At 41.0% G+C, this 18720-nt stretch overlaps 2 protein-coding genes across 2 annotated transcripts; one reads left to right on the forward strand and one right to left on the reverse strand.

Annotated features, from left to right (window-relative positions):
- The first annotated feature begins 4792 nt into the window (after positions 1-4792).
- On the forward strand, positions 4793-11513 carry ywhag2 (3-monooxygenase/tryptophan 5-monooxygenase activation protein, gamma polypeptide 2). The gene is made up of 2 exons (XM_084063877.1): positions 4793-4993; positions 8041-11513. The coding sequence occupies exons 1-2, from the start codon at positions 4907-4909 to the stop codon at positions 8695-8697; spliced, it is 744 nt and encodes a 247-aa protein (XP_083920003.1). The 5' UTR covers positions 4793-4906; the 3' UTR covers positions 8698-11513.
- Positions 11514-15553: 4040 nt separating this feature from the next.
- LOC311050766 (rab GDP dissociation inhibitor beta-like) lies at positions 15554-16894 on the reverse strand (the record flags this gene model as incomplete). The annotated part of the gene is made up of 1 exon (XM_084064915.1): positions 15554-16894. The coding sequence occupies one exon, from the start codon at positions 16892-16894 to the stop codon at positions 15554-15556; it is 1341 nt and encodes a 446-aa protein (XP_083921041.1).
- Between the last annotated feature and the right edge of the window lie 1826 nt (positions 16895-18720).

Here is an 18720-nt window from a genome sequence, read left to right on the forward strand (position 1 = left end):
TGGACGTGGATAAAGGCAATGGCTCAGCACTGCTGCCTGGACAGTGAGAGTGTACCATGATGCAGAAGAACACGAAAACAATGGGTCCTTGCTTGAAAATAATGAGTTAACTCGAGTCAAAAGTATGAGGATGTTTCAGGCCTTTAGAAGTAGATGGGGCGGGAAAAGATGAACATGTACACTTTACTTCATCAGTAATACATTCTGACTGTATTCCTGTTGTATCGACAATAATTGCTTTCTGATACCAAAAGCAGTCAAGTCTATACCTGATGTGTGGATTGTCCTTTCTGAATAAAATTGCATCTAAAATGAAATTGGTCATTTTCAAAAGCAAGCACTTCGAAGATGATGATTCATCCTTGAGTATTATCATTACCATTCCGTGCCAGAAGAGGGAGCTGTAACTAATCTGTCTATTCATGTCTTCTGCTTTGCTGTTGCTACAGCTCAGTTTAGTAATCTGCACAGAAAGTGTGCATAGAGTTATAATGTAACACACACCAGGGGTTCTCATTCATTCATTCAACCTTTATTTATTTTCACGGAAATACATTGAGGGTAGGACCTCATTTCCAATGATGCCGAGATTACAAAAAGCATAGCAAAATCATAATATTGAAATAAGAACATAATATAAAAACAGCCTCAGGTTGTGTACTGGAAAAGCAAGCAAGGAACAGAGTAAAGAAAACAATAAGAAAGACACCCTTATTAAAACAATTACAATGAAAAACAACAAGATTAGTTTCAATGTTTGGCATAGGATATACAGGTGTTACTGTATGATACATAATTTACCACCTCCTTCTGCTGTTGAGCAGTGGTGGAAAGTAACTATGAACATTTACTCAAGTACTGTACTCAAGAAGCCTACACTATATAACTTTGTCTTTGACATACATATACTGTATTTCCATCTGAGCATTTCCATTTTTCGATACCTTATACTTCTATTCCACTGCATCTCAAAGGCAAATGTTGTACTTTTTACTCCACCACAATTGTATGAAAACATTAGTTAGCAAGTTAACAAGCTGTTTTTAATAAAACTTAAAATCAAACTCACGCTGACCACACGCCCACACACACACACACACACACACACACACACACACACACACACACGCACACACACACGCACACACACACGCAGTCACACACACACACACACACACACACACACACACACACACACACACACACACACACACACACACACACACACACACACACACACAGTGTGCAGGGTGGTGGTGTATAGTCAATTCTATAGGGGGGGGGGAATTGCCTTTTTTTTAATTATATATATTTTTTGCCAATATATGGCAAGTATATGCTGCATATATGCCATATTCAGGTTCATATATGTGCATATACAGCATATAGGAAATATATGTCTCTTCTATGTCCACATATATGCCACATATGTACCGTAGATATATACATATATAGAGATATATATGCAGGCGGCCAATGGCGTTTGTCACATATATGATAAACATATGTTGCATATATAAAAAGTTCTTTGCCCCCCCCCCTCCTACTGACAGAGGCAAAAATCGCCTATGTGTGGTTTAGAGTGGCAAGGTATGGAGGTGTGTCCCACTTAGAGGACACGCGAGAACCAGACTGGTCCCAGTTGAGCGGATTTATTAGAGCTGTGATCTTTGTGCATCCACACACACCATAAAAGAAAGAATAAAATGAGAGCGGGACAAACTTGAGTGAGAGTGAGAGCGGGACAAACTTCCAGCCAGGTCAAACTATAATTGAACCAAACTTAAACAATAGCAGTTGGTATAAGTAGCTTAATTAAATGAGGAGCACCTGTGATCAGAGTAAATTAGTATGACTCAATAACCAATCAGAATCAGGAAGCAATTAACACAATTTAAGTAAGGTCGGTGTGACCTTGAGGCAATACACACTATCATTAGGTAAGGGCAGTGTGGCCTTTCTAACAGTGTCTGTCTGTACGGACAGTCGAAAACAGGTATTGTGTGTTGCATTTGTATGTTGTCGCATGCATAAGGTCCTTCCATGTGAAGAAGATACTGATATCAGGGAGTAGAGGATGCCAGTCACATGCTCCCATCTCTCTGGGTCTGTCGGACTGCATCATGCAGGTGTTACAGGGTCACTTGAGGGTGCAAGCATCAGGCATGTGCGATCATCTGCACTTCCAACATCGATCCACTTCACAACCTGTGTTCAGTCTTTTGAACTCTGGGCAAGCGTTCAGAAAGTGCTCTTTGTTCTTGCAATGAGGACAGTATGGGTTTGGGTAAGGGCTGGGAAAGTGAATCACTTGTTGTGGAGCTTTGGTCGTCAATCTCAGTTAAGAAAAATTACGTAGATGGTCTGACCGCATGCTGGTCTTTCCTTTTTGTTTGGGAGCCTCATGACTGTATAGGGCTGCAGCTCTGCCAGCTATGCGCTTGGCCTGGGATTTCACCTGTAGCCAATATGCCAAATCAGTTAAGGTGTAGGTCTGATCTGTGCCTGTCTGTAGAATGCCACAGTTCAGGTAGTGTTTTACAAATCCATCCCGGTAGCTCGGGGGCATCTTGCTCAATAATCGGTCCACATGGGACCCGCATCTTAGTTTGTAGCCATTCTGACATTCAGGTGTCCAAGGAGCACTTGATACTTGTATTGCTCACTAAGGTGTTGGTGGCTGTTCAACAGGTTGTCAAGGGCCATCTTCAGTAAGGCGAAATTGCTCTCTCTACCACTGTCAAAGTGGGGTAAAACTGGCTATGGAATGCCATAGGATGAGGCAGGTGCGCATAGTGCGCCTGCTCGGTGCTCAAGTCTTCTGCATTTGGGCACAAAAATGTTGTGCTCAAATCAAGACAAATGCAGAGGTACAGCGTTCTTCCGGGTGCTTCAAATGCACACTATTATGGACCTGTGATGGCTGACTCAGCAGCCTTATGATGGGCTGGCCAAATGAATGGGAATCAGCTGCTCCATATATGAAGCTAATGTGGATAATTGGACTGCACCACAGTCTCCCTGCACCATGGGGAGGGGCAGGGGTTATAAGAGTGTGTTTAAGTGGTAGTCTGTGTCTTTTCCCCCTTTGTGTTCACAGTGGTCTGACCCGTCCCTATATATGTCCACCTCATGTGTCAGTGAGTTCAGTTCAGTTGTATTGATCAGTTCAGATTTGTTCAGTTATTTAAGTTGATTTGATTTGTTTTGGGCACACTTATTTTTGTTATTCCTTACATGTAAATCATTTACTTAAACCAAAGAAAAAGAAATTTAAAAAAAGAACAATATTATAAAACCAACAAAGTTTCCCTGTGTCTCTCCTTCTGACCAACTCGGTCCCTGACAGATGGTGGCAGTGGTGGGATAACGGTGGAGAGCACAGGTTTTTTTTTATATATACAATTTGTTTTCCAAACCCTGATGAGCCATTAATCGTGGCAGAGGAGGAAGAGGACCACCAAAACCAATACAGGAGGAGGAGGAGGATAGTCCAGACTCTGGAGCCACTGGAGGGGACACTGTGGAGATCAGCTGAGAGCCAACACTGGCAGACTTGGCCGGTATTGTTCAGGCCCACATGGCAGGTGATGAACCTGGTCCACAGGCCGAAGCAACAGTGTCTCCAGAGGGTTCTCCAGACTTTGAATTACTCCCAAAACCCCTGAAATACAAGACGGCACCGTTAAACGTTAGCTTATCAATCCATGTGCCTCGGGATCGAATCCTTCTCATCGCACTGTTTATTTTTCATACAATAATTATTTTGTTAGAATTAAGGTTAGGTTGTCGCCCCCAGCAAGGCGGACCACTCGGACCGTTTGGTGAAAACAGACTACAGCCCCTAGTATTAAGTTAGGAAGTAGTTGGCCAAAAAACTGTTACAACGTCGGAGGCATGCCGTTTCTCGCAACGTTCGGCACAGCGACTCGCTCGCCTAACGGCTCGCTCGGTGGTGCCTCTCATTGCTCAAGTCCGCCAGAAGGAAGCGCCGTTCGAGTTATGGACAGAATCGTCCTTGAGGGGGTTCCAGGGGTCCCCATCCAAAATTGTTATTTTAGCAACAAAATAAGTTTAACCACTTCAACCCTATTTTGTACTTCAGATATTCGAAAATAGCCAATTTGGTACTTACTTAGAAACACAAATCACGTTTTTCTTTTCTTTCCCCCAGCCCAGATTGGTGTCTGCGGCCAAATAGGCCTATTATGAATTTGGGGGTCCTTGACTTAAAAATGTTGAGAACCACAACCACTGCACTAGGCCAGTGGTTCTCAACCTGTGGGTCAAGACCCCCAGGGGGTCCCCACATGATTTTTGGGGGATCCCCAGATGACAGAGAATTTAAGGACTTTTAAGACCTTTTTAATACCTCAAATAATATAAGAAAGAGGGGGGGGGAAAGCCGATCTACAAGCTCACAGCGGGAAGCAATTTATCTATGGAACCGAGTCAAACAAAATGTAAAGACTCAACTCCTACAATTCCAAGTGCTTGTCAGAGTGGGGGGGGGGGTCCCCGGAGGGGGGGGGGGGGGGGGGGGGGGGGTCCCCAGTTCAAATATGATTTTTTGGGGGGTCACGGCCTGAAAAGGTTGATGACCACTGCACTAGGCAATATGGGACTCAGTTTCCCATAAAGCCATTGTCCAGAGTGAAACTAACGGGTTCCATGTATGGAATGTTACATCACTAACTAGACACCCTCTTTTGTGAGTGATGACGCAGCCAAGGGAAAGTGTGAGGAGGGGGAAACCAACGGTGTCCCGTCGGCACGAGCACAGACAGCAGGGAACAGCTGCCGCTTGAGGTTCTAGAGTACAGTCTCACTGCATTGCGATTTAAAATATCAGTCCGTTTATTCCTTAAATTTAGAATAACGTTAAGAAGACCAATCAAATATAAACATGGTTGACCGTGAGCAGTTGGTGCAGAAAGCCAGGCTGGCCGAACAGGCTGAAAGATACGATGATATGGCAGCTGCGATGAAATCGGTAAGTGGATTCTTTGAGATGATGGAACGTGGAGCCTATAAATCAGTGTCCGCGTATCACTCAAATAACCGGGTTACGCTCGTAACCTATAGTTATCTGCTGGTGCTGAACTTCGTCTAACATTAAATTGCTCCTATATTCTCACTATATGTGGGAGGTGGGACTATTCTGTTTTATTCAGAGGTCTCTGAATGAGATCTCTTCAGCTCATTTAATATACAAGTATATAATGTGTGATAATGTGTAATTGTTCACACATGTTTAGGGAAATCGCCGTTATTCTGAGAGGTCAGTGGTTTCTAAGCCGATAATAAAGGTGGATCGTCTCCTTGGGCGGTGCCTTTCTCTTGCCCATACAGCCATACTACAATGAAGCTTTATTACAATGAAATAGCCAGTGGTACCCTGGTCCCTACAGGCCTAACATAGATCTCTCAACCGCACTGAGAGCTTGCATTTTTATGTATATTATTCTGTTGCATTTGCTCTATAATGGTTTACCATTAATGTTTTCGAACATTATGCAGTAAAACCATATGAGGCTGTTTTTCTATATTTTAAAAAAAATTCTATAAAGGAGGGGGGGATCAATTATTGCTCCCCCCTCAAGAATTAAGAAAAAACCATACTAGGCCTACTAATATTTCAAATATGCTAATATTAAGATTCATTAGATTTTTGATATATGAGAGTTCTGAACAGTTGATAAATATCTCAGTATCTAGTTCTTTACACTAAACAAACGTAGGAGGCAGTAGAATCTCTAGAATATTCTTTGTCATATTGCAGTGAGTCAATATCAGATTTGGTAGTAGGCTTTGTGTCTGCTTATATTGTTGCAATGGGGTTTAAGATTCACAAATGATCATTCTGTATACATTTTAGTCCCATTATGTGCATGTTAGCCTACTCTGTATGAGTTCTTTCTGAGTCAGGACAAATTCCTCATTCCCCATCTACAATTTGAGGAAATTCTGATTTATTATGCTGACAGGAAGGAATATTTGTCTCTGACTTGTGTATAATGGCATGGATGGCCTGCCTCATATAACCTTTCAAAGCGGATTGGCCAGAGTTGAATTAAAGGCCACAGCATTTAGAATGGCCCTTAAAATGACTGGTATAGGAATTGAATTAATTTGGGTTTGATCTGTGAAGGAAGTAACAAGTAACCTAGTAGTCTACTATTTTTTCTTAAATATGCAGAAACTTTTATCAATGAAAATCAGCAGCATTGCTTTAATCAATATTTTATTATAAAGCCCTTGTAGACCATTAGTCAAGGACAGGTTCTGGTTTCAAGAGGTGTGCATGGAGGTATTCCTTTCCCTTTAAACAATCTGCCATGTCAGTGCAGTCCAAACTGGCCTTTTTGCAAGGGGTGTGTACGCTCACTCCCTAACCAAGGGGAAATCCCTTGCCATTGCAGACAGTTTTTTCTTGATGGCAAGGAAACCCCATGACAATCTACATTAAACTATCCACCATTGTGATCTTCATAATGAGTAGGCTGCAAAAATATTTAGAAATCTTAATATAATGGTATAGCCCTAGATATCTTAACAAAATTGCTACGGAAAGATATGTTATGCTTTATAGTAGCATTAAAAGTAACGCTAGTGGTTACTGCCATGTCAGTGATATTGTATATGATTGCATATACAATTTTACCTAGCACTGAGGTATTTGTGTCAGTGTGTGATGTATGTCAGTGATTATTTTAATGACATCAGCATTATTGTAAAACAGTGAATGCATTAGCAGGCTTTATGGACATCATTCTGTTCCTGGTGGTGACCTATTTGTTTCTTTTTAAACTACTACAGCTAAACAGTTAGATGAATCCATTCCAGACAATTACAGACAAATACAATTTTAACTGATTAACTTGTGCACTCCTATGAGAAGTTGTGTATGTATGTAAGCTTAACAAGTAAAAGAAAAGGCCCTTCCATTTCTATCCTTCATGCACTTAGTGAGAGGCTGTGACGTCAGTGATGCTGCCTGCGCCATCTTTGTACTCTGGCTGGGAAGGGACTGTAACAGCAGCTCATGAGATTGAAGAAATGTTGGCCTATCGTTGAACGCAGATTTAGTCGTTTATTAGAAGCTATATTTATTTCTAAAGTGAAAAGTCCTTTGAACCATAGCCGACTATTTGTGGATTGATCTTCCGATTCTTACGCAGTTATTGATCTGATCATGTAAGGTTCTGATGCACGTTCATTGATAGGTCTAGTCATGCTGAGTAATATGGTTCGTTTGGGAATTTTGATGACTAACAGGGATGACTCTCCCTGTTTTACAATACCATGGTGAACTAATTTGAACGTGATGGAGCATAAAGTTAGCATAGAATTTTGTTTCCCTGAAATATGTATACCTCCACAGAAGGAGGTGTGGTGCTATAGGTAGACATTCAATGAAATATTTCAGGGATTCTATTATTTTATTATTTTATTTTATTCCACCCTGACCCTGATTGTATTGGAAAAGGCTTTTTAAGGGCCATAATAAGTGACATCATAACATGCTGCTTTAGACTGGTGAAAAGGTCAGAATTAGCTACAGAGAAGGTCACAGGGACATGTGAACTGCCTGGGTCAGTGATGGTTTCACTTACAGTGCAGCTGCCCCGGATTGCTCGTGGGAACATTTTAGACATCTCTAGAACTCCCCCTGCTTCCCTTCCCCAACCCCCACCCCAAATATCTTGAATATGGATTGGAACTATACTGTAGCTAGCATTAGCCATCCACGTGGCAGCTGGATCTACTGGTGCACTAAATGAACAGATTGCCATGGAAACTGGGAATTGCACATGACAAATGCAATCTTGATTATCCGACAATGCTGTGTGTTGTGCTGCTCATGCTGTTAGTAGCTTGTCTTGTTAAAACATACGTAACGGCATGCACAACAGATGCTCTTGGATATTTAACTTCTGATATATCTGTTTGGATGGGCTGCATATGGTGATGTTGTTAATAAAGAATTCTGTTCTGGAGCTACTAATGACCAACCAATCTTCCTTCTTACTCCTTTAGGTAACAGAGTTAAATGAGGCCCTGTCCAATGAGGAGAGGAATCTCTTGTCTGTAGCCTATAAGAATGTAGTAGGGGCCAGACGGTCCTCCTGGAGGGTCATCTCCAGTATTGAGCAGAAGACCTCAGCTGACGGCAATGAGAAGAAGATTGAGATGGTCAGGGCCTATCGGGAGAAGATAGAGAAGGAGCTGGAGGCGGTGTGCCAGGACGTGCTAAACCTCCTAGACAACTTCCTGATCAAGAACTGCAACGAGACGCAGCACGAGAGCAAGGTTTTCTACCTGAAGATGAAGGGCGACTACTACCGATACCTGGCCGAGGTTGCCACCGGGGAGAAGAGGGCCACAGTCGTGGAGTCATCAGAGAAGGCCTACAACGAGGCTCACGAAATCAGCAAGGAGCACATGCAGCCCACCCACCCCATCCGCCTGGGCTTGGCTCTCAACTACTCCGTGTTCTACTATGAGATTCAGAATGCCCCGGAGCAGGCCTGTCATCTGGCCAAGACCGCCTTTGACGACGCCATCGCCGAGCTGGACACCCTCAACGAGGACTCCTACAAAGACTCCACTCTCATCATGCAGCTGCTACGAGACAACTTGACACTGTGGACAAGTGACCAGCAAGATGACGAGGCAGGTGAGGGCAACAATTAAAGAGAAACCACACTCCAAAAAAAAAAAAAACGACGGGCCGGTGGACTTTGGCAACCGCTTTTGCCGACGATGCTACCGCAGCAGCAGTTCTTTATTTTTCCATGTGTTAAAAGAAAAGAATCAAAAGAGAGGTGAGAATGGAGGTTAAATCTTAGTTTAAATATATATAGAAATATATATACAGTTGAAAGGGCCTCTGTCTTCTTGATTTTCTCTTTGACCTTTGCCAAAACCACTGATATGTCAGTCAATCAGCCTGAAGTGGTCGTTGTTGGATTGAAATGGCAGCCTCACACTGGCATAGGAACTGATCTTGTTGTATCAAGATAAGCTGCTTAGTTAGGTTTTTGCGTGCATTTGAGACACTTGAAGAGAAAACGCTTGAATGGGAATGCCTCACAAAAATAGTTTGCATTGGTTCCAGTACTAGTCTGTATGAGAAAGGGCCCTAAAAGTCATTGATATTGATCGTGATATCAACCAGAAATAAAACGTTTTAAACGTACAGTACAGATGAATTTCCCAATTTACTGAAAGTTGGATTATTAAATTATGTTGTTGTGAAAAGGCAGAATGGAGAAACAAAATTACGTATTTCTATATTTCTGTCCAAAGTGTATTTGGCGTTTCACAGAATAGCACTGTCTTATCTACTCCAACTTTATCACTGGAACCATAGATTCTTTTGGAGGTGAAGATTAAAAAAGGCAGAGACTTAATATAAAACAGGAAAATAAAAAAAACTAAAAGCAGCTTCAGAGTTTGTGGTTTACTTCTGTGTTTGTTTTATTAAATGCACTTGCTATACTGTTTCTTCAGTGTAAGATGATGACAACAATAATATCGATTATTCAATATTGTGCATGCTGGTGATGTATTTATATACAGTAGCTTGACTTTATTAACTTATACTGTGGGTGTTAAGTATTCATATGATTGAAAAAACAGCCTTTGTCTGATGTTAATTTCTAATTTATTTTTTATTTTGTTATGGATTTCATTTGCTATACCAAAATGGTGATCGTAAAAATTTACCTGTAATGGGCGTTGCTATAGTGACATGCAATATGTGTATTTAATTTGTTAATGAAAGAGAAAAAAAAGGAAAATAAAAAGACACCAGGGATCACTTAATCTTACCTGCTGGTGGCCGTCACATTGAAGTACGATTAGCCTATGCTACAGTATACTTTGTTATTTCAACAGTATTTAAGTACTTTTTCTGTCATGCTATCCTGTTTTAATAATAGTGAAGTTTTCAGATTCAATGTTTCTGTTATGAATTCACAACCATGGACCATATTTTATTTCTGACAGTATAATATTTTTTCTTTGTTTTTATACCTTTTAGCTGTTCCTGAGTGACAAAATATCTTGAATGTCAGTCATTATGTAGCAGTTGCACAAGAACCTAAATAATAGCTATGATAATAATAAAAAAAATATGGCTAAATTATAAATGCACCATTTTCGTCGTGGTCTAGTGTATTATTGTCACCCATACGGAAATTTGCTTTTTTAAGAAAAATATTTTAACCTCTTGTTTTGTGCCATGAGTACAGTATGTGCTTTTATTTTGTGCCTGTATCATTATTTTGATATGCCTCATTTGCAAATGAACGTTTATGGAAAAGGATTAATCCTCAATGTTTTTAAGTTCCTACAAGCATGTGTGAAGGATGTCATTCTTGTCTTCATTGGATACTCATTTTCAAATGTGTGGGTACTTCCCTCCATACAGTACAAGTACAGTACATATGAATATTCAACACCACAACACAAATTGAATCACAGGAAAAACACAGTCAGTTTAATAGACTCTGTTATTTCTTACCAAGTGTGACAAAACCCTTAACATCCAAACCTTGGACATTAAGGAGCTGCTGACAAACACGGAAGCTGCTGACAGGATTTATTTCCATAGTGCTGCTAGTTATATAATTAGTTTAACATTTCATTCAAATGTTAGTTGTTGAGACATAATTTTTTATCTTTCAGATGTAATCACTCAAGAGAAAAACCAAAAGCCTTAAGGCTAATTCATGCTTCGGTGAAAATGTGTTGTGCGACATGTCACTAGACACAAATGTGGTATTTTCCATAGTGTTGACATTGCATGACATTTTCGCCAAAGCATAAATTTGCCGTCAAGGTCAGTCAGATAACCTTGTAAATTCAAAACTTATGCCAGTATTGAAACTCATGAGTCAGCTTCCATAACTCACTGTATGATGGAGTTGTTGATTTATTTTAAACATGGTAGGTTTTTGATTGTCAGTTAATAATGGTCTTAAAAGTTTGTATTATTTTTTATTTATTTAATGGCTGTTAAAGTCTAATGCCGTCCTGCTATTGCGCAACTGCTCAAACACTCATGCTGCTTCCTGAAGTCATAATGTCATAGTGAAATATAATAGAATGAAAATTGAGTTATCTGTTTTGAATGGGAAGATGAGAGCTATTATTTTTTTCCACATTATGTTTGAATACTGTGTCCAGGGGATTTCACTCAAGAATACATGCATTGTGTTCCCTGTTTATTTGTTTTCCATTGATTTCCTTTTTTTAAGTTTTATTTTATGTTGATCGATCCTCCTTTCTATGACATTAACAAAAGGAAAATAAAAAGCTCTGTTAATTAAAAACAAAATCAGTATTTAATCCTGAATATACTTTTGAACCAAGTTCACAGAACATATTTTTTTTTAATCTGAAGCATTTACCTTTGAAGTCTTGTGCTGACCTTAAGTCAAGGAATGAGGTGATAGATGAAAGTGGAAAACATATTGTATGCTTTGAGGACCTTTTGTTGCCATCTGTTGTCCATTAAAGTTCTTTATTTATTCAGTATTATTCTATATTGTTTATTTCTCTTTGTGTTGTGGCCATTAAATAATCATAGCAAACATGCTAAGGCCATTCCCTTTCATATAGTGTATTGGTGGGAGCAGGTTTTACTGACTGTTCAATACCAAGAGCAAAGACTCCTGCACATTGATGGAGGAAGCAATATAACCTTATGTAACCCCTTTGTGGATCACATGACCATTTATGTGGAAGTGTGTGAGAGAGAGAGAGAGAGAGAAAGAGAGAAAGAGAGAGAGAGAGAGAGAGAGAGAGAGAGAGAAGAAAGGAGTTGTAGTCTGGATAGCTGCATTGCAGAGCACATACACTGCCAGCTCATGGGGGGGAGCATTTTAGATGGATGTTTTCCTAATTATCCACACAATTAAGACGTGAAATGTTAAATGCTCCTTGTTTTACGAATGCAGCAATTGTTAATTCATAGAAAAGAGTTACACGATGTACATGGAGTCATAAATGCCTAGGGGGAAATTAAATTTGTCGTTTTATTACCAGTGCAATATTTTCTACACACAAGGTTATCTCTTATTACCCCTGCCCATCTGTTTATTTTAAAATTAGCGTGATTGATAAGCCAAGTATCAAGCTGCTGGCTCTTCCTCCTAGGCTGCAGCCTCTTGCTGCAGCTTGCTGCACTGAAGCTTTCATGAGATGGATTTCTGTGCTTTGAACAGTCCTTCTTGCCAGCCAATAGCTGATAGGCTCACTCACCACAACCACCAATCCCCTTCCTGTTGCTAGGGCTATAATAAGTATACCACTATTAGCCAGCTCCTTGCTGCACTGCTCAGATACCTATTGCATCCTCAAAAAAAGAAAAAAGAAAGATCAAGCCACAGGACGCATTAGTATTCAGTACCAACGTATCTTATATTCTGTGTTTGAATGCATTGCTATCTCTTCAGGGACATTGGCAATAGGTTATCATTTTCATTGGTATCTGGTGGGGCAATATACAGCAGAAACATGTACTGTTGAGTGGAATTAAGTCTCTGACTACAAAGAAGCAAATGCCTTCTACAACTGTTCTAGATGTCATAAAGAAAATCAGACAATCAGCAAAAATAATGTAGTGAAAAGAAATAGGAGCTAAAATAATGCATTTGTACACATCTCTTCTAAATATATGACTTCATTTCAAAAGAATAAAGTAACAAGTAGAATGTGTTGTTATATTCATCCAAGGATATGCAATGTTAGCTGATAGCTAATCACTGACCAAAGCTTTCAGGCTAGAGGATGACTTAAAGGTGACATGGATACAGGATATGGACAACATAAACTCCCACCACAGAGATGGGTTCTGGAGGCACTGAACCGTGCCAAGACTCTGATGATGCTCTGATGCATCTCTTCCTGGAACGGTTTAGTATACAGACATCCCTGGCATGTTCTATAAGCTAATGCTAATAACTTTTAGAATAATAATAAATAACGTGATGGATTTCTTTCCCAACAGAACTTGCATCCCCGCTTGAAAAGGTATACTTATACTGTCATCCCAGGGTGTGCACTGTGCATTGGACAGAGGGACTTCCCAGCATAAGTTTATCCCTACAGCTCATTCTTAACATTGAGTCACTGAGTTGTAGACATACTCATTCATCACTGCTATTAGAAGCTGTCAGGGATGTCGGTGCTCTGGCCTGGGGCAAGAGTGACAACTCCACGGGTGGACACTAGATGGCACCAGGGAGTGGGGAAGCAGAACTCTCAAGGAAATGTCATCACGATCCTGACAAAATACAATTTCAAAATAGAAAAAAAAGATAAATCAAGCAATCAAACAAACAATCAAACAAACAAACAAACAAACAAACAAACAAAGACAATTGTCTACTAGATGCGGAAGACTGGCTAGCTCTCTCAGACAGTGGTACTTATACATATGAGGTCAGGGTACTACTACTCAAGGAAAGAAAGTAGAGCATGTTGGAGATGTTGAAAATATAGATACAGTAATTATGATGGATTTGTAGAACTCATTTATACTCAGTTATACCTGCATCTAAAATATGTTTTTTGGGGGGGAGAAAATAACATAAACGCTGCATAGCTCCGGAAATATCTGTCCATTAGAGAGAGACATGATGAGAGAGACTGCATAGATGCTGAGGACAGAGACATCTCTATAAATAGATCTCCCTGCAGCCTGAGAGTCTACTGTAGACTATAGAGACATGATCTGACAAGCTAACCACTATAGACTATACTTCTTTTATAGTAGACCAGGGAACTTTTTATCTATTACTGACTGTGTTCTGTGTTTGAGGTTAGTATTTTTTCACGTGATAATTTTTTTATATGCCGAACATGGTTATGATATGGGGGGGGGGGGGGGGGGGATATGGACTCCTGTTGTACAACTATAAAAGATAAACGTTATGCATGACTGCTGCCAAATGAATTATTCAGATTTACATTTAGATGTTGTATTATTCATCAAAAGTTCCACAATGTTCAGCTGAGGGTTTTAAGAAACTATTTTTAGATATCTCTTGTCTCAAAACATTCCAATTTACAGTACACTACTCATGGGTTGGGTTCAGACCCCATGAATTCTGCTCCTAAAAACAGATGGACAACCCATGGCTTAGTGAATTAAAATCCTTATAAAAATGACAGCCTGATACTGATATCCAATAGATTATGTCATTTAATGACACCAGAAGTAGTTACTGTGTGGGGATGGCAAGGTTGGTATGATGAATAATAAGTTGAAAAAAATTTAATAAAATGAAATCTAAATTTAAGTAGTACCTCCCCCCTATTCTCACTTAGTTGGCATCCCATTGCATTTTGTTTAAACGTCTCATATTTCAGGAGGACTATTGCGTTTCTTTGGTATACAATAAGATAATAAAATATTATATAACTCGATGGTTTACTCTTTCAGAGCCACCCCGTACAAAAAGGATCTGAGAATCCACATGGGCTGGTGTACTGTAGCTCCAGTGTGGACCTCAGACGTGATGTGGCCAGCTTGTGACAAAATGGCCAAATTATTACGTAGCAGATACAAGCACCACATTTGTACACTCACTCTCTTTAGGATGTATCTCACCATTTCAGAAGGGGTGCCCAAAAATGTGGACCCATTAAAAGTTTTTTTAAAGGGAAATCCAAAATGGCTGCCAGAAATGACCCATGATTCCTAAAAGGTGATACAATTCTGTCATTTTGGCTGATTGGGCAAAGTACAACTTTTACATTTATAGTAAATTGACTATTACTTGGAATGAGATGACCTTCCAAATTAATCCTCCTCTGAGTGATATGTCAGATATACATAGATTAAAACTTCATATGACCAAAAACCCTTGCCTGCCCAGGAATAGGCGTCAAAATGGTCCTGAGCAAGACACTTGACCCCTACCTGCTCTCCTCCGAGCGGGCATCATGATTCATGACCATCTGAGCAGCCATCAGCTGAGTGAAACTGAAACAGAATTTCCCCCATGGGATTAATAATGTATACAATACAAAGAACAGACAGACAGACAGACAGACAGACAGACAGACGCTCTTAGATCAGACTCCTGCAAAGCCACACTGTTAAATAAATCTCTCCATTTAACTTAATCATCGGCTGCTTCACATTCGCACTTGTTTCAGTCCGAAACCCCATTGACTTCCATTATCAAATGATTCGGCTCTGCATACCTCGGGGTCATATGAGAACACACATGCCGAGACCGAGCGGACGGATGCTTTCCGAGTTATGCCAGGGACATCACACAGATTTCTGGGTGATACACAGAGATTTGTGAATGATAGTATAAAGATGATATAGTTATTATTGTGCTTGGTGTGAATGGCCCTTAAGGCTACAAACATTATAAAGGCTAGATAATTAATAAAAGATAGGGTGGTGGTTTCCATGTGGATCTCAGACTTCATATGGCCACTTGGCCAGTTTACGACATCATCTAATGTCAGTAATCTCCATATCTGGAGATATCTGATATATTAGGGGGTGTTGTGGACTCGTCTAATCTGTGTCACCAAAGATGTCATTCTTCTTGCGCTCCATCTCAGCAAAGTCAAATTCTCTGCCTGTCATTCTCTTGTAGATATCCTTGATGTCATCACAGGTGGTTTCGAAGTGAGTTGTGGCGTCGAATGAACGGGAGATGAAAATCTGGCTTTTGGAGCCAAGGTCAGTTGGTGCGTACAGGTCGCTGATGCTGACAAACTTCTGCTCAACAGGCTCCAGCAGGTCCAGGGCTGGCTTGATCTCCCACTCAGGATCAGAGGTCTCCACTGTGGTGCTGATGATGGCAATGTACTTGCCCTGGGCTGCCACCTTGTGAGCATAGGAGATCACGCACACATAGATGTCATGCTTCCTGTTGACCTGGTTCTGAGGGATGATGACCTGGCACGAATTGATGTCTTTGGTGTTCTTGATGGGGTGGCTCAAGATGCAGATAACCCGGATCACCTGGCCCACCTTGGTGGTGCGCTCTGTAATGTAGCTGGGGTCGCAGATCAGCTGCTTACAGCGGGCAATCTCTCCCTCTGACTTGACTCCCACCACCTTCCCGTTCTCGATGACGATCTCGTCAATAGGTTTGTTCAGCATTTGGGTCTCTCCATAGAGGGCACTTAATCTGGCAAACCCTTGGGGCAGCTCACCCAGGCCATACAGTGGGTAGAGGTATGGACTCTTGCCGTATCTCGCCAGAGACTCTCTGTAAAGCTTTATCTTGTTTATTGCATCCAAACAAGGAAGATCCAGGTATTCATCTGTGCGGTAGAGAGCGAGGGAGTGGCCTGTGAAGTCAATAACCTCCTGACCCAAGTCGAACTTCTTGAAGACTTCCCGCATCGTCGTCTTGTGGGGGTCCACATCTTCCATGGATTGGGGGTTGTTCTTGTCAAAGTTGGTAATGAAGACCAGGAACTTTTTGAAGCGCCGTTTCTCAAACAACCCCATTAGACTAGACTGCAGGGCTTCTCCCTCAGTTGAGGGGACTTTGTAGATGGCACCTTTCTTGTAGACGTAGCTGCCCTCGATCACTTTGAAATCCAGGTAACGTGTGACCTGTGTGATTAGCAGCATACGGACCAACTGACCATTGGCCATAAGGAACTTAGGGATGAGGTCCACATTCCAGTCCTTGCCTTTTCCCATTGACTCAGAAGGGCTGCCGGGGATGTTAAAGCGCTTGTACAGATCTTCTAATGGTGTGATGGAGGCGCTCTCAGCTCCATAGTATGAGTTACGGTCCATGTGGAGAACCTTCTTACCACTCACAGACATGATCCCTGACATAATGCATTCTGTCAGCCCAGTGCCCAAAACAATAATGTCATAGTCTTCATTCATCTTTGCCCCAATAGTCTTTGCTGTTGTCTGACTGGAAAGAACAACAGTCTGCAATGGATGGGCTGTTTCACAACCTTATATAGTCAACACAAACTCATCATGATGTATATGATGACTCTCAGTCATCCTTCGTCCTTCAATGGCGTTTCCAGTCATCTTGATACATCTGGCTAGCTTGCCAGTATCTTCTGCCCCTGTGTCTTTCTTTAATATCCATGAAGGTTGGTGTGGGACGCTCTTGTGATCGATGCTCGTGAGTTGGCTCCCACAGCACGTTTGCTGGCTGGGAGCTCCCGGTGACTGTGGCAGTGACCAGCCAGCCTCAGTCTCCTAGCTACCTTCTCGCTCACTCTTGTTAGCCCCCCCCCCCCCCCCCATATAGACGCTTGTTAGCAACATGCTCATTCTGTGGCCCGGTATTCACAGCCATTTAGAACAAACTAAAGTTGAGGAGATGGCTTGATATGTCAGGGGAGGTTATGATGACGTATTAATAATTAGCTCTACCACTTAAGGGCCCCCGGGCCCCTGGGCCATCAGAGAAAGTAAATACTGTATATATTTACTTAAAGGTAGGGTAAGTGATTTGCGTTGGTTAAAATAATTGTTAAATAGCTCTATATTCTGATAGTACTCATTGCTATAGAGTGTTTGTTCAGTATTAGGAGTCTCCTTGTCTCTCCACCTCTTTATAAAACAGAAAATGACAGATTAAACAAGTGAAATTGGAAGTGATGACACTAAGAAATGAGCATGCAAAATTGGAACTGGAACACTATACAAATTAAGCTTAAAAAAGGGTACTTTCTCCTGATTGGCTGAGATTTTGACACCTACCGAAAAATGTATTTTCTGTTTATTAAAGAGCTGTTTATCAAAGAGCTGGAGAGACGGGGAGACTCCTGTTACTGAACAAACACTCTATAGCAATGATTACTATCAGAATATAGTATTTTAACCTTTTAACAAAATACTTTTTGTTTTAACCAAAAAATATCACTTATCCTACCTTTAAATATGTTTTAAATATAGGTTTATGTTCAAATACTGTATGTGGGTCAGGGATAAAGAGCAGGTGCACTAGCTCCATATGCATGCTTTTTGAGTGGTGGGTGCTCTGCTGATTGAAAAATAGCCACCGAAGTGGAAAACAGCGGCACTACAAAAATGAATGGTGCAAGGCAAAAAGGCTCAGATGCCATCTTTTTATTCTGGCTAATGCGTTTTGGCCATTAGCCTTCCTCAGATCAGTTAAAAGTAAATGTAGGCGTACACGCTCCTCTTTTGTATGTGCACATAATCATCCCCACCTGTGTTGGGGGGAGGCACATGACTTAAAAGGGTGGCCTTTGTTCTTCAACGTAGTGCGAATCTGCGTGCAAAGTTCCACCGCTATGAAAGTCAAAAGTGAAAAATGCAGGGCAGATATTTTTCCTTGGCCTCTAGGGAGTGTGCGTGCAAAGTTTGATGCAGATGGTGCAGTTATAGTTAAAAATGCAAATCAGCCTGTTATAGCGCCACCATGAGGTTGATTTGAACATTCAAGTGGCATTTCTTCCTCGGCCTAGTGGGAAGGTGCGTGTGAAATTTCACGGAAATCGCAAGCTGCGTTCATGATTTCAGGCATTTTGTTCAAAACGGAGCAATCCTGCAAACTTTGGAAGTCAACCTTAGCCAATCAGAGGACACACGGACGGACGGACACACTCTCTCGCCATGCCTTGGCATGGCGGAAACAATAACGTGGAATGGCAGATTAGCTCTAATTGTCACTAGAAAATAGTTGACCTAACAAAATAAATAAATTACTGTATGTGGGTCCCTCA

This window comes from Gymnoscopelus microlampas (genome assembly GCF_963454915.1).
Source record: "Gymnoscopelus microlampas genome assembly, chromosome: 8".
Taxonomy (NCBI): domain Eukaryota; kingdom Metazoa; phylum Chordata; class Actinopteri; order Myctophiformes; family Myctophidae; genus Gymnoscopelus; species Gymnoscopelus microlampas.

Excerpts from the sequence above, each read along its gene's own strand:
- ywhag2 (XM_084063877.1), top strand. The coding sequence starts at position 4,907 with ATGGTTGACCGTGAGCAGTTGGTGCAGAAAGCCAGGCTGGCCGAACAG. Across the intron at positions 4,994-8,040 it reads TGGCAGCTGCGATGAAATCG|GTAACAGAGTTAAATGAGGC; the intron begins GTAAGTGGATTC and ends TTACTCCTTTAG.